This window comes from Mesoplodon mirus, assembly GCF_964341445.2.
Source record: "Mesoplodon mirus genome assembly, chromosome: 12".
Lineage (NCBI taxonomy): Eukaryota > Metazoa > Chordata > Mammalia > Artiodactyla > Ziphiidae > Mesoplodon > Mesoplodon mirus.
Genome location: NC_138988.1, coordinates 84,905,945 through 84,921,330, shown reverse-complemented (window position 1 = coordinate 84,921,330; position 15,386 = coordinate 84,905,945). Strand labels below are relative to the sequence as shown.

Here is a 15,386-nt window from a genome sequence, read left to right as displayed (position 1 = left end):
GATTATTTTGAGCGGATTGTTTCTGAGAAAAAGCAGATACAGGAGAAGCTCTAAAAACAAAATAGGATTTACCCCTTTTTAAGGGAAATTTACATTTACATGAGAAATCTCCATTTGTAAGGGTATCGCACTCAATGCGCCAGGAAAAGAAAGATAACTCACAAGAAACTTACCAATGGAGAAGGTGCAGGATTTAATCGGCCTCCCCTTGTTTACTGTGCTCTTCCGGGTCACGTCCTACAACCCCCCCCCCCCACACACACACACCCATGTCTTTTGTCTTTAGCTGAAGATGATATTTAAAGTGGCGGTTCGGGCCACTTCTGGGAGTTTTACTCAGTTCCCCTCTGTTTATTCCATGTATACATGAGAAGTACACTGTATTAAACTTTGTTTTTCTCTTGTTAGTCTGTTTTTGTTTTTTTTTTTAATTACAGGAAGGTGTCAGCCACTGAACCAGTGAAACTAATGTTTTCATATAAACAATTGAAATAGTAAGCATCGATAAAGGTCTGGAAGAGGAGAAATTTATAAAAACCACAAAAAACAACCTTAGGGGAAAGGCATTGTTTGGGAGCCTCAGAGATTCGTATTGTTGAAGGCTCCCTAATCCTCTGTACTTAATGTCTGCCCCTTGTCCAGTGTCCCTGCCTTCTTCCAAGTTACTGGTCCCCAAAATCACTCAGTGTCTTCATTATTCCACCAGGTAATTAATAGTCATTAACATCAGTAGCATTTATTTAAATGTGAGACTGTTGCTAGAATGGAGAAGGAAGTAGGAGGTACACCAAATTAATAAGGTCATGCAGATCAATTTTTTTACAGATAAATTAATATCACGAAGTGAAAAGGCAGTGTAACTCTTTACAACTTGTCTTTGCTCATTGGACCCCTCTGATCTTTAGGCTCCTTCCTCCAGTTTAGCTACTTTGAAGTTATTCATTTGAAAATCCCTACAGTTTCCTCCATGTGATCTCATCCTTGTTTAACTTTCAACTTCTTTTTTGCCTTTATTTATATCACTTATTTAGTTTATAAGGATTTTTATTATTATAAAAGTAACAGAATTTTTTGACTATATTTTATGGGCTTGTCATTGAAATAGGGTCTGGGGATATGCAAATATGAATAAAACCCAGTCTCCACTCTAAGGGAATTTGTACACTAATGGATAAGATACCAAAAGTGTTCAGAAAGAGCTCCCCCAAATGTTCCACATTTGCACATTGATTATTTTGAGGTAAAGGCAATTGAGATCCTGCAATCTCAAGATAAATTTCTGCCCCTGCCTTAACTACTTAGAAGGATTTGAATTGGGGGGTCTTTCCCACTATGAAAATTATTATCGGAGAAAAATTTTATCTAAGTGAGCCAGCTGCATGGCAGGGCAAACTAATTACCCAATATTTGATTTCCCTCTTATTGCCCATGTGAATTATCCTCCTGTGCTTGGAAGGCACTAAGCCATTCCTTAGCTCAGGATGGCATATATACCTCATTTTACCTTTCTGTTTTTGAACTTCTCATGTATGTGGGGTTTCTGTATGTATGAATTAAATTCGACTTTCTCCTGTTAATCTATCTCATGTCAATTTGATGATTAGACCAGCTAAAAGAACCTTAGAAGGGTAGAGGAAAATCCTTGCTCCCCGACAATATACAACAAATCTAATATGGGAAGATACTGTTAAGTTCTTTCATGGTAGTCCAGAGTCTGCAGAAAGGGAAATTAATGGGAAGACCAACTCCAGGAATAAAGTTTAAATAATACTTTCATAAATCTTGTGCTACTAAAATTGAACTGTACCTCTTATGAAAACAACTTTACAGTATAAACTATGGAGTCCTAAAAAGTTCTTCAGGATCTAATTGAAATTAGAAATATCTAAATTATTTTGGCAAGATTTTTGGAAGGTTTTGTTATCTCCATTTTTAAATACAAGTTTTACTTTTTTTCTGACTATGTAGATAGTAAAGAACAGTAAGTGCCTTATCCAATGAAATTGGGTTAATAGTCCATTAATTTAAAAAACTCAGTTAACACGTGGAATTATAAGCAATGACATGTCACACTTGAATATTTTATTTTATTTAAAACAAAAATTTATATTCATTTATCAACTATTTGATTATAGTTTCATTGATTTTATCAATCAAAACCACATCAATAATTGTAAAGGCATTATTTTAACAATGTGGTGGTTCTTGCCATGGGGAATATAATGATGCAATGAAGCAAGTGTTAGTAATTGCATGATCAATGTCAATAATGATAACAACAGCATATTTTATTATTAAAAATTTAAAGAACTCATAGGCCTTCCTTGAAGCTGTATCACTTACTCTACTTGACAGTTCTACTTCTGAGATATAGTTGTTTAAAATATACAAACGCAAGTAATGCAGATGACTTTCTTTTTTAAATTTATTTTATTTATTTATTTATTTTTATTTTTTGGCTGCGTTGGGTCTTAGTTGTGGTGCTCGAGATCTTTCGTTGCAGTGCGCGGGCTTCTCTCTAGTTGTGGCGTGCCAGTTTTCTCTCTCTAGTTGCAGGCTTAGTTGTCCAGCAGCATGTGGCATGTGGGATCTTAGTTCCCTGACCCGGGATCGAACCTGCGCCCCCTGAATTGGAAGGCGGATTCTTTACCACTGGATCACCTGGGAAGTCCCGCAGATAAGTTTTTAAGAGGGAAAAATTGAATAATTAGATTCACTGAAATCAGGATTCGGGTCTTCCAACATCAAATAATGAAGCCAAAAAGAAAAGGGAAAAAAGGTAACATTTACATCCTGTTTGTGATTGCTGAGGTCACTTTTATTCCAAGGAATATTATTTACATGTGATTGCGGTTCAGATTTAAATATAGGATATACTGGGAATTCCCTGGCAGTCCAGTGGTTAGAACTAGGCGCTTCCACCGCAGGGGGTCTGTGTGTGTGTGTGTGTGTGTGTGTGTGTGTGTGTGTAAAACAAATATTTCAGGAGACTCAGAAAACCTATTCCAATGGACTAGGACTGCCATAGAAATTCATTTTCATTACAATGTATTCATAAGGAAAACTACACATGAGCTGATGTGGAGAGGAATTGAAGGCCCTCTCTAGCTAGGGTGACTTGGTGATCTGAGAGGTGAGAGCGATGATGGTGGGGGAAAGGGGAAGCAAAAATCATTGACAGGCCTAGGACTATAAGAACCTGGTAAGTGATTTACAATGTCGACCTTTCCTATTTGTTAAGGCACACCCTCTTCCTAATGCAGTTTCATACCACCTTTACTTCACCATCACTGATGTTAACAGTCCATTATGAAATGTATTCTCTGCCTGAAGTTACTTTTAAACAAGTAATTTACCTGTCTGGATTACTACTCTATTCCCATTTAGGAGGGTGTGTGGTGGGCAGTAAGACTGAATTGAATTAGAAGGGAAGGTAGGCCAAAGTCGTATGGTGCTAAATTTTTTGTCTCAGATGGACATTTGCCCCTGTAGAGGAATCACAGGGATGTTAATTTTGCTCATAAGTTTAACCTAAATTATGTAAGCAAATGTTTTGCATTTGGGGAGGCATTTAAGGTACTTTGGGGAAAATAACCTAGATGTAAATGACTTAGCCAAACTTTGTTATAGGATTAATATTCAACAGCATCTTGCTTTCCAAAACAATGTGACTTTGAAAGCACAGCTCCTTTTATTGATAAGGTGGGTGGCTCTGAAAAGAGCCTTTTGGTTTGGAAAGATTTGAGTTGCAAAGAACGACGGACTTCTACTTGCCCTTGGCCTTGTGGTGGCTCTCGGTCTTCTTGGGCAGCAGTACAGCCTGGATGTTGGGCAGGACGCCGCCCTGAGCGATGGTGACTTTACCCAGCAGCTTGTTGAGCTCCTCGTCGTTGCGGATGGCCAGCTGCAGGTGGCGCGGGATGATGCGCGTCTTCTTGTTGTCGCGGGCCGCGTTGCCCGCCAGCTCCAGGATCTCGGCCGTCAGGTACTCCAGCACCGCCGCCAGGTACACCGGCGCGCCCGCCCCGACCCGCTCGGAGTAGTTGCCCTTGCGGAGCAGGCGGTGCACTCGGCCCACGGGGAACTGGAGCCCGGCCCGCGAGGAGCGAGTCTTAGCCTTGGCGCGAGCCTTGCCTCCTTGCTTGCCACGTCCAGACATAATGAAAGTAAAAGCCCACCAATAAGAGTTAGGTCTGAATAGATACAGCGAGAGCTACCCTACTTATAGTTTTCACTGGGCGCGCAAATGAAGGTGTACCATTGGCTAAAACTAGTTTTACTTAACCCAATGAAATCGGAGTTTGAAATACACTTATTTTGATTGGACAACACTGTAACGTGCCGTTTCCAGGATTCACCACCAATCAGACGCTCGACTTTACTCACTACCTCCTTTGTTTAAGAAGCTGTGAAGGAAGAGGACTCAGCCTGGTTCTCATTCTTCCTGTTATTTTTTAAACTGCCTGGCAGTTAACTCCGCACCATGCCTGAACCCTCGAAGTCTGCTCCGGCCCCGAAGAAGGGCTCCAAGAAGGCGGTGACCAAGGCTCAGAAGAAGGACGGCAAGAAGCGCAAGCGCAGCCGCAAGGAGAGCTACTCCGTGTACGTGTACAAAGTGCTGAAGCAGGTCCACCCGGACACCGGCATCTCGTCCAAGGCCATGGGTATCATGAACTCGTTCGTTAACGACATCTTCGAGCGCATCGCGGGCGAGGCGTCGCGCCTGGCTCATTACAACAAGCGCTCGACCATCACCTCCAGGGAGATCCAGACGGCCGTACGCCTGCTGCTGCCCGGCGAGCTGGCCAAGCACGCCGTGTCCGAGGGCACCAAGGCCGTCACCAAGTACACCAGCTCCAAATGAGCCAGGCCGCAGCGGAGCGAGCGGTAAGGCTAGGCCCACACCCCAAAGGCTCTTTTCAGAGCCACTCAATCTTCTGAAGAGAAGTGGCACTCACTTTATGCAGCAGGTGTTTCTTATTTGGTTTAAAGTATAACAAGTTCCGCGATTCCTTTTTTTTTTTTTTTTGTCTTTAAAAAACATTTATTTTCTTGCAGTTCTGGAAGCTAGAGGGCCAAGATGTGCTGTCAGCAGGGGTAGTTTATTCTGAGGCTTCTCTTTGGTTTGCAGATGGTCATCTTTTCTGTCTTCATTTGGTCTTCCTTCTGTTCGCGTTTCATTTTCATCTTGTTAGAAATTACTTCCACTACAATATAGGTGGTGCTGCAGCAATGCTCGAGACATTTTTATATGTTTTTATGTCGAAAAGGGTGAGGTTCATTATCAGACAAACGTAGTGAAGAAGGCAAAATGCACTTTGTCCCAAAGGAAAATCCGCTCGCCTTTAAGTTTGAACTCGGCAAAAGATTTTGCTAACAATGGCTTGAGCGCTCCATCTTTAATTTTAACGTTTACATACCTGACTAATGAATTGCTTGGCACACAGTAAGAAAGGTACAAATCGTTTTATTCACTTATGTTTTCTTTGGGGAGGGGTGCTGGCTCTCCTCCCCTTTCCCTGGGTTTGGGTTTGCCAAATATTAATTTAGAAAGGCAGAAGAAAAACAAATAGAAGTGAGAATCCAATTCAAATTATCGCACACATCAACCAGGTGTCACGTTTATCGATAGCCAATCCAGACGCTGGGCGCGCAGTTTGAAGTTTACCAACGGTGTCCCTCGTGAGTCTATCCCGATTGGGAGATTTCTGGGCCACGCGGCTTTGTTGGAAGAACTCTGCCATTTTCTGCACTCCCTAATTTCTCTGAGTGAAATTCCTCTGTATGGGAGGGATTAGGTCCTACTCCTGCCTTTACTGTGAGGATCCTCTCCATGTTTTCTTTCTTTTTGCATGTCACTTGCATTTACTTTTCTCTATTCATTGGAATAAATTTTTTAAAAATAGAGAAGGGCTGTTCCCCTATCCTCAGTTCAGGAAACCAAAATCCATCTCTTCATTTTAGGCCCTTAGGAATGAATGGCATATTTAAAGCTATTTTAGTCTTTACAGGGAATCAGCATGGAAATGCTTCCCCAAAAAAGTATGTTATTCTACAAAGTGATCACTTGATGCAAAAATTACCATTTGTTCATATTGCATGTGAAAATACATAGGTGACCTAATATGTTTAATTTGCAGTATGCCAAGACAAATGAGTGACTAGCCATGAAAAGTCTCTTAAGGACTAAAGTCTTGCGATGGGGAAACTACTTTGAATCTTTGCTTAAGGGCTTACGTTCAGAATTAATAAGTATGACCTACATCTTTGCAAAGTGTATTATATTATTTTTTCTAGGTGATTTATAATTTCAAATTTCTGACTCTTTATATTAGGCATATTAAAAAGAATCATTTTAATGTAGGTTATAATAAAACATAGAGACAAAATATTTCCCAGAGGATTTCCTCATGTGCTTAGAATGAAGAAAAATATCCATTTATAAATTAGGGGTTTTTTAATGTTTTAATTCTTAAAAGTGACTTTTTATATCGTGTCTGCTTTAATTGTGAAAATAATACAGGATATAAAATTGAGAGTGTAGGCATGGCCCATTCATGCATAAAATGATAAATGTTCAATGATGATAACTTTCTAAAGTCCTTGCACATGTCCAAGAAAAAAAAAAAGAAAACTATAAAGTTACACCTCATTTAGTACTAGGAATATGTATATGTGATGTGACTGGAGTTGCACCTAAAATATTGCTCAAATATATCAGTGTCTTTTACTAGTTGGTTCTGTGGAACAGTGTTTTGAGAATATGAATTGTATAAAAATATCCCACTCAAATTTGATATGTGACATTGTATAAATGTAACATTGGACTTTTAAAAAGTAATTTTTTAAAGAAATTTTATGTGCATAACATTGCTAAGTTAATTTAATTTTATTTTTTGCCTTATTTTCCTCATGTGTGGAATGAGACGAACAAATACTACCTCAGATGCTCATTGTATTTATTTATTTTTGGCTGTTTTGGGTCTTTGTTGCTGCGCGCGTTCTTTCTCTAGTTGCGGCCAGAGTGGGCCACACCTTGCTGCGGTGCACCGTCCTATCACTGCGGTGGCCTCTCCTGCTACGGAGCATGGCTCTAGGCGCGCGGGCCTCAGTAGTTGTGTTACGCGGGCTCAGTAGTTGTGGCTCGCAGGCTCTAGAGCGCAGGCTCAGTAGTTGTGGTGCATGGAATTAGTTGCTCCGCAGCGTGTGGGATCTTCCCGGACCAGGGCTCGACCCCCTGTGCCCTGAATTGGCAGGCGGATAATCACTGCGACACCAGGGAAGCCCCTAAAAAATAATTCTTGATATTAATTTGATTGTATTAATTTGATTGTAGCTTCGTTTTAATTTACTCCTTCCCCAACATTTTAAACTGATATCTTGAAAATAAACTAGTGATATATTAAGATAACTCTGTATGTTTTAATGTATTTGTATTTGGCCAAATAGCTGTATGTGACCAAAAATCTTAAGAAATTGAAATTCAATGCTTTCTGCAATTAAAATAATTATACCATAATATGAGTGTGTGCATGTATGTATATGTACATATATTTATGCATATACATATAATATACACATAAAATATGTTTTATTTATACACACATTACTAAAATATGTTATATTTTAATTTTTCCAACACTCTTACTCCAAGAGGGTGACAAAAAATATAAAAGCACTGACTGTCTAGTGTCTGATTATTTTAGGCTCTTGGTACGGAACAGCAGTGAGATGGAGAGCATAGAGCCAAACGTTTGAGATTTTTAGCTATAGATTCCATTAACCAGGATACACTTTATACATGCATACATGTATGTAAAGTTTTAATTTCTATTATATTTTTATTATATTTAATGGAATTAATAGAATAATCAGAAAGTGGAAAGTGTTGGAAAAATTAAAATTTCATTTGCTTTTAAAATAACTGGTGTACAGATGATAATGACTGGGAGAATCATTTGGGACAATGCATTGCAAAAAGAAAACATAGTAAGAGCATCCTCATGTTTATGAGCTGTGGACTATATTAATTCTTCCAAAAGCTCAAAGTGAAATATTAAACTTACTAATGTATTATGTGTATCTTAGAAATATATACCTGGATAAAAGTCCATTGTATGTTTTATAAAATTTTTAATAGCACTGTTTTTTAAACACATTGTTTAGATAGGCAGCCCAAACTCTAGTAAATGAACCTTGGTGAGGTGATGTTTTATATGGCAAAGAAGAGTGAAGCTATCAGCTCAAGAAGAAAAGTGAGTGATTGAAAAAATAATTTATTTGGAGACAAGATAAAGGACTTTCTGTGAAAAGAGTAACAGGCACTTAGCCTTTAAAAACAGGGTTTTTAGTCTGTCATCATCGTGTTCTCAAAGTCATCTGATGCAGCCAGGTGCATCATGCAAAACAGTCTAACATAAACCCTGGTATGGAGATTTCCACCTCTATTCAAGAAACTAAATTCCTTAAAGAGGAACTGATTACAAGTTTTGAGACAAGGGAAATTCTGAAGGGTCTAGAACACCATGCTAACTGAAAGCAAGGATGAGCTCCCATGTTTGGAGTAACAGTAAAGACAGTTATGAGGAGAGTGCCAAGAAAGCCTGAAAGAATCCCCACGGTGTAAATAGTGCTAACTTGAGAATTAAAACTAAACAAACAGAACAGTTGTAGTTGTTTACTGGAATAGATTCAGCATATAAAAAGCCATGAATCCATGATAATAAGCAATTGGAACAAATACTATGATGAGCTGAATAAGAAGTTTACCTGGTGTGTCGCACTATTCATCTTTTCCAAAGTCTTTGTGCCCTATGTCACTGAGACGAGCATCTTCTTCTCCAGAAAGTGCCTGGCTTTACAGTCTTAAGGTTCTGTTGTTCTTATATTAGGGGAAACTCCACCTCCTGCAATGCTGTAGGATCAAGTCTCAAAAAAGAGCTCCCTGAGAAACTCGCTGATGCTTTGTTCAATAAAATTTCAGCAGAGCAAATTGCATTTTAATGATTGCCATTGTTGGAAATCAATCCAAACACTAATTCCCAAGGCATTCTCAAATTGTCCTGTGTCCCAGCTTCTGCCACAGCCATCCCCAACACTACCACCAACAATGTGCTTACTAAATAAATAAATAAAATGTTAGCTTTCTCTTTGTCTTAAAGGCAGTGATTCTCAAAATGTGGTCTGGGGACCCCTGGGGGTCCCCGAGATCCTTTTAATGGGTCTGTGAAGCTAAAATTACTTTCACAATTATCCTGAAACTTATTTAAAGGATACTTGCAAAATATAGAACAATGCTAATCTTCTTACTAATTTTTTAATTTTGAAAAATATAACTATCTTCATAAAATATGTATGTTGAAAAGGGCTTATTGTCATTTTTAAATGAATTAATAAAACAAATATTCTTTCAGTTTTAACTTCTAATAAGGTAAATATCAATAGTAGTAACCTACAGAAACACAAATTCTTTGGGTCCTCAATACTTTTAAAACGTGCATGGGTCGAAAACTTTGAGAACTGCTGCCTTAATAAATTATGTCACACTAAGACTGTTTGATTTACTGTTTTTCAAATTAGTTGGAAATAATTTCCTGTGTACTTATGCTACCATCTGAATACACAGATCCATTTGCTTCATTTTGCTGTTATGTTTAGGGATTTGGCTTTTTAAAATTTAACCTTATCCTTACATAAAATATTTTAACATAGTTCCAAGGTCAAATCAAGGTATGCTCAAAGAGGTCTTTCTCCTTTAGCCTATAGCCTCTCTCATCTTATAAGTAACAATTTTTAATGTTGTGATTTAACTTCCCATTATTTGTTTGTTAATTATAAGCATACATTTGTGTATTCTTAGTTCCCCTTTATTATATTTTTTTATATTTATTTATTTATTTGGCCGCCTTGGGTTTTAGTTGTGGCATGCAGGATCTTCGCTGAGGCATGCGGGATCTTTCATTGCGGCGTGCAGGCTTCTCTCTAGTTGTGGCGTGCAGGTTTTCTCTCTCTAGTTGTGGCTCACAGCCTCCAGGGTGTGTGGGCTCTGTAGTTGCGGCGCGGGTTCCAGAGCACGTGGGCTCTGTAGTGTGCGGCACGCGGGCTCTCTAGTTGAAGCGTGCGAGCTCAGTAGTTGTGGCGAGCCAGCTTAGTTGCCCCTTGGCATGTGGGATCTTTAGGTCCTTGACCAGGGATGGAACCAGCTTCCTCTGCATTAGAAGGCAGATTCTTTACCACTAGGACACCAGGGAAGTCCCAGTACCCCTCTACTAGATAAACAGTAACATCTTACACATAATTTTCTCTACCTTGGGTTTTTTTTTGTTTCTGTTTTTTTTTTCCTTTAAAATATATATCCTGAAGATCATTCCACAATAGTATATGGAGATTTTCTTCCTTTCTTATTTTCTAGCTGCCTAGTACCCTGGGCTTTCTTCTTTTCCTGATTCTTGGCTCTGTAATTCATTTTCTTGCTAGCTGCCTGACCCTCCAATCGGATGTTTTCTAGTTGTTCTAAGCATCAGGGTTTATCTGAGTTGCCTAGTCTACTATTACTGGACATAGGATCAAGGTATAGTATTTGTTAAAATGTTGTTTTAAATGTCAACCCATAAATTACTCTAGGACTTCCAATCCTTAAAATCTTTAAAATGCAGTTGTGTAAAATTGATATGGGTCACTGCAGGCATACCCTCTGGTCCAGTGATAACTCAAGTTCTTGCTAACGATGCTCAAGTTAGCACATCAGTTGCCATAGTGGGTTAGTTGTTCATGATCAAAGAAGTGAGATGGTAAATTGAATGTAAATAAATACTAGTCACAGGACTAGAGGAAGAGACTAAACACTGTATTGTTGGTTCAAGAAATCAGGTTTATAAATTTGAAGAAATCAATAACTTTTATGAAGTGTCTGTGAAGCCCAAAATTTAAACACACAGAGATTAACTGCAATACCTTATCAGTAAATGGTAATAGGATATACCTTAAAAAGTATAGGTTATATTTGAGTCAAATCTCTGGAAGTTTAGACATTTCATTCTGGCTCCATTTTTTTGCAGTGTCCACACCAAAGAGCTTAACATTCAAACACCTTTACCTCACTGTCAAGGACATTTTTATCAAAGCTACCATCTCTTCAGTCACATCTTTTTTTCCTTGAACTTTCGCTTATGCCTTGTTTTCCAGAGCTACATTCATCACTTCGTGCTTGAGAAGGGATCCTTTTGAAGTCATCAGAACAATTAACCTCATCAGAGTACTCAGAATGACATCTACTATGGATTCTCCGCTTCTGCCATCCTGACAGTCCTCTGATATATTTTTGTTGGAACCAAAATCTTGGCGGAGGGAAATCCCTGAACAACATCCTGACTTCTTAAGGTGGGATGCTTATCTCCTTAGGCTACATCAGACTGTAGTTATTGCTTACTTCAAGCCTAGTGTTAAATTTTCACAGTGGCCACACCATGGAACATAGACCTCTACAAACCACAAACCATGATGGAGTTAAGAAATATAGAGGAATATATACCATTAATCTGCACCGTGCCCTGCTGCTCCAGTGTCCTGGACCTCAGTCCATCCTATGTAGGAAGATGATAGCCTGCAATAGAACTTTAAGACCACTCTCATTCCATACCTATTTTCTAGATGAACAAACTGATGCACGGAGAAGGGGAGTATTTTCTCTAAATAGCTAGAGGATCAATGACAGAATCAGTTTATAAGCCTCCTGGTAGTGGCCATCAGTGTACAAATGATAGATTTTGTAGTCTTTTGTTATCATCAAACTAAATTCTTTCAAAACAAATGGAGATGACTCATTCATATCTGTCTTAATAGTGAAAAAGATGCCATTCTTTATTTGAAAAAAAAAAAAGTTTCTCCCTCTTGTTCCCAAGAACAGGAAAAAAAAAGTCAATTTTTTTTTTTTTCCTTGGAGAATACTGGTCAAATTCTCTTTGGAGGGTCCTATAGCTCTACCCTATCATCATCGTACAATTAACAACTTTTGCCTTTCCTGTGGGAAACAAGCATGTATAGCAAAGTCTGCCTGTTGGTTATAGTACTGAAATTAAGACAAACTAAACTCCGTCTGTAACTTTTCCAGAAGACAGTGTTTGAAAATTGCAACTTATACTCACACAATGCTTTACAGACACACTGTATTTCAATTGTTGGAAATATGTGCCACCAAGGAGCAGAGAGAAACCTGCCCACTGAAATTGCGCCACGTGAGACATGGAGTTGTTGTTATATCTCTTATCTGACCATTATTTCTGCCTTGAAAGCAGTAATGAAATAGACAAGAAGAGGCCTCTCCCTGAAGCAGCAGCCCCCCCTGGGAAGACCCTTTATACTCATTCTCCCAGAGGCTCAGCAAGCCAGGTTTGCCCAAGTGAGAGGCTAAAGTATCACTGTGGATGAGACCTGAATGCTGTTTAATTATTTGCAGTAGATACAATGTAGTTATTTTTAAAGTAGACATTTAAATATTAACCTATCCTTATTCTTAGTTTCTTTTGTCCTCCTCATTCCAAAGAACCAAAACTAGGCCTAGTCCGGGGAAGGTAGTCATACACCCCTGATTCCTATTGGCTGTTCTATTTAAAGGAAGGCAGCTATTATGGGGAGAATTTTATCCGCCTCCCCCCGTCTCGCTAAACCCTCAGAATGTAACCATATTTAGGGATAGAGTCTTTAAAGAGGTAATTAAATTAAAATGAGGTCCTTGGAAAGTGGGTAAGTCCTACTCCAATATGACTAGTGTCCTTTTAAGAAGAGGAGATTTGGACATAGACAAGTACAGAGGGAACACATGTGAAGATAGAGGGGGAAAGATGGCCGTCTACAGGCTAAGGAGAGAGGCCTAGAACCCATCCTTCCCTCACAGCCCTCAGAAGTAAACAGCCCTGCTGGCACCTTGATCTCAGACTTCTAGACTCCAGAACAGTGAGAAAACAAATTTCTGTTTTTTCAGCCACCCAGACTGAGGTACCTTATTATGACAGCTTTAGCAAACTAATAAAACAGCCAATATGTTACTATAATGTTACAATCCCAATCCTCTGTCTCTTTAGCTGTAGACCAAAGATACCACTAGCACTTACCTCATTAGATTGGAAAAATAAATTAGATAATGCACAGTATCCAAAGATAATGCACACTTAATAAATGAAAGCCAATAACTACTGTGATTTTTTTCCCCTATATGCCAAAAGCAAGATGTAAGTGCCGTACAGTTTACTGCTTAAGGGCAGATCCTTGAGTGAAGAGCCATGACGTAAACTCTGACATTCAATAATCCCTCAAATGACAAAATATTAGAGCAAACGAAATGAAGAACTTCCAGATGTACTGGAGATAAGCAAGAGAAATACATGAACGGGAATAAAATGCTGAAAATAGCAAAACCAAATAGAGCACCAAAGGAAGGTCATTCTGTTAATCTGGATTAATAAAGAACCTACTCCAAAGCAGCCTAAACAGGTGGAAGGAACATAGGCCCTGGAAAACCTTTTGTGACTGAAGTTCTGCCCAATGCTTGTTAGCTGGTTATCTTGGATACTACTTCAGTGAGCCTGTGTGCATGATCAGGGCACACAAGATGGCTGTTCTCTTGCTCTCTGTACATCCCCTGATCGAACAGTCCCTGCTTCACCTCACCCTACTCACAGGACTGACCTTTCCTCTTAATCATAGAGCTTATCAGTATCTGCTTAAGTGCTTGCCCCTGCTCCAACCAGAAATTTTTCTGATTCTTAGAACAAAACGGCTCTAGCATGCTGAGTTATTAAAGGGAAATATCTGCCCCCTTGATGGTTGTTAACCAAAGGGACGGTGAGGGATGTCCTCCTCTGCTGGCTTCCGCGGTAACTGATGAGCCCACCTGACATCAGCTCCCCCTATAATTGGTACACTGGTACACCCCCCACCCAACCCCCACCATGAAGACTGCTGCCATGTCCTGTCTGCTGTTGGTACGGAGTGGGGAGTCACTCTAGAACTTTGCTTCAGACATGTAAGATCCCCTGTTCAATAAACCATTGATGTCTCTGTTGCTGTCTCCAGGCATTTTCTTTGGTCTCGAGGCTGGGCAATTACAGGACTTGCAGGCCTACAGGGTGCAGCCTAACACTGTGATTCTTCTGATTACCTGTAAAATGGAGATAATAATAAGGCCCCAGTTTTCTTAGAAGGATTTTATGAGATGATGTACCCTGCTTCCAAGTGTGTTCTTGGGACCCAGGTGAGGTGCACAAATAAAAGTTACTATGAAAAAGACATTAACACAGATTTTTTTTCTTTCAACAAAATAATTATTAAATAATATGAGAAATAAAAATAAGTATAATTTAATAAACGTTCCACCACAAAGTGAGCTTCCCTGGGTCATATAGCTTTATATTTCCTGAGTAAGACATATAATAGTGGCTCAATTAAATAGTACATTAATTAACCAGTATTTTCTCAGATCTGTACTGAGTATCACTGGGGGCATGGAAAATTATCATAAATAGTATGTGGACTTTGGTGTTTAAAATGTTGAAACAGAGTGAAAATATCATTCTCTTTCCTACTCTCTCTAAATCTTTCTGATTAAGTAACTGGGAAAGCATTAATTTGGTGCTAGCAGATCTTTAAGACCTTGCAAACACTTGTTAATCCTTGCCCCCTTCCCCAGTCTTTCAACTTCATAACAAAGAACAAGTTTCAGACTAAAAGTAGTAGACAGCAAATAGCATTTAACTGAAATTGAATAATATATACATATATTTACATATTGTTTTATAGTTGTATTCTGTTCATGGTCAGAGGCAGGAATTTTCCACTATGGTTATCTTTTAAAATACATTGATTTCATTTTTTTTTTTTTCTTTTTTGGCTGAGCAGCCCTGCTTACAGGATCTTAGTTCCCCGACCTGGGATCGAACCTGGGCCCACAGCAGTGCAAGTGCAGAGTCCTAACCACTGGACTGCCAGGGAATTCCCCTAAAGAATTTTGTTTTCTTAATATTAAGTAAACAATAGTATGGATTGCACCCTGATACAGAAAAAAGAAAAAATCATAAAAGTGGAACTCAAATAACTGAAGTTTGAACAATACTGAATAAAATAAGCAATGTCATAAACCAGTAAATGGCAAAATGGCACTATTGTTATATTTATACTTCTATATAAATTATAGATCTATATATGTTATATAAATATATAAATTATATATTATAGCATTAATATAACACTACTTATATATAATTGTATATATAAAATGTAATATAATTAATATTTATTATTATTACATTAAACTGTATTTAATATTAACTGCTGTAGGAACTTGGAGGGAATAATATTATTCTGGAATGTGGCAATCTGGGAAAGTTTCTTGG

At 38.6% G+C, this 15,386-nt stretch overlaps 2 protein-coding genes across 2 annotated transcripts; one reads left to right on the top strand and one right to left on the bottom strand.

The window, feature by feature from the left end:
• Positions 1-3,766: 3,766 nt before the first annotated feature.
• LOC309813435 (histone H2A type 1-D) lies at positions 3,767-4,159 on the bottom strand (the record flags this gene model as incomplete). The annotated part of the gene is made up of 1 exon (XM_082638298.1): positions 3,767-4,159. One exon carries the CDS (start codon positions 4,157-4,159, stop codon positions 3,767-3,769), a length of 393 nt encoding a protein of 130 aa, XP_082494424.1.
• Positions 4,160-4,414: 255 nt separating this feature from the next.
• LOC309813870 (histone H2B type 1-N) lies at positions 4,415-14,055 on the top strand. Its single transcript, XM_082639045.1, has 2 exons — positions 4,415-4,887; positions 11,185-14,055. The coding sequence occupies exon 1, from the start codon at positions 4,484-4,486 to the stop codon at positions 4,862-4,864; it is 381 nt and encodes a 126-aa protein (XP_082495171.1). The 5' UTR covers positions 4,415-4,483; the 3' UTR covers positions 4,865-4,887; positions 11,185-14,055.
• Positions 14,056-15,386: the final 1,331 nt, after the last annotated feature.

Bases quoted from the DNA above. Each gene is read 5' to 3' on its own strand.
- LOC309813870 (XM_082639045.1), top strand. From the start codon at position 4,484: ATGCCTGAACCCTCGAAGTCTGCTCCGGCCCCGAAGAAGGGCTCCAAG.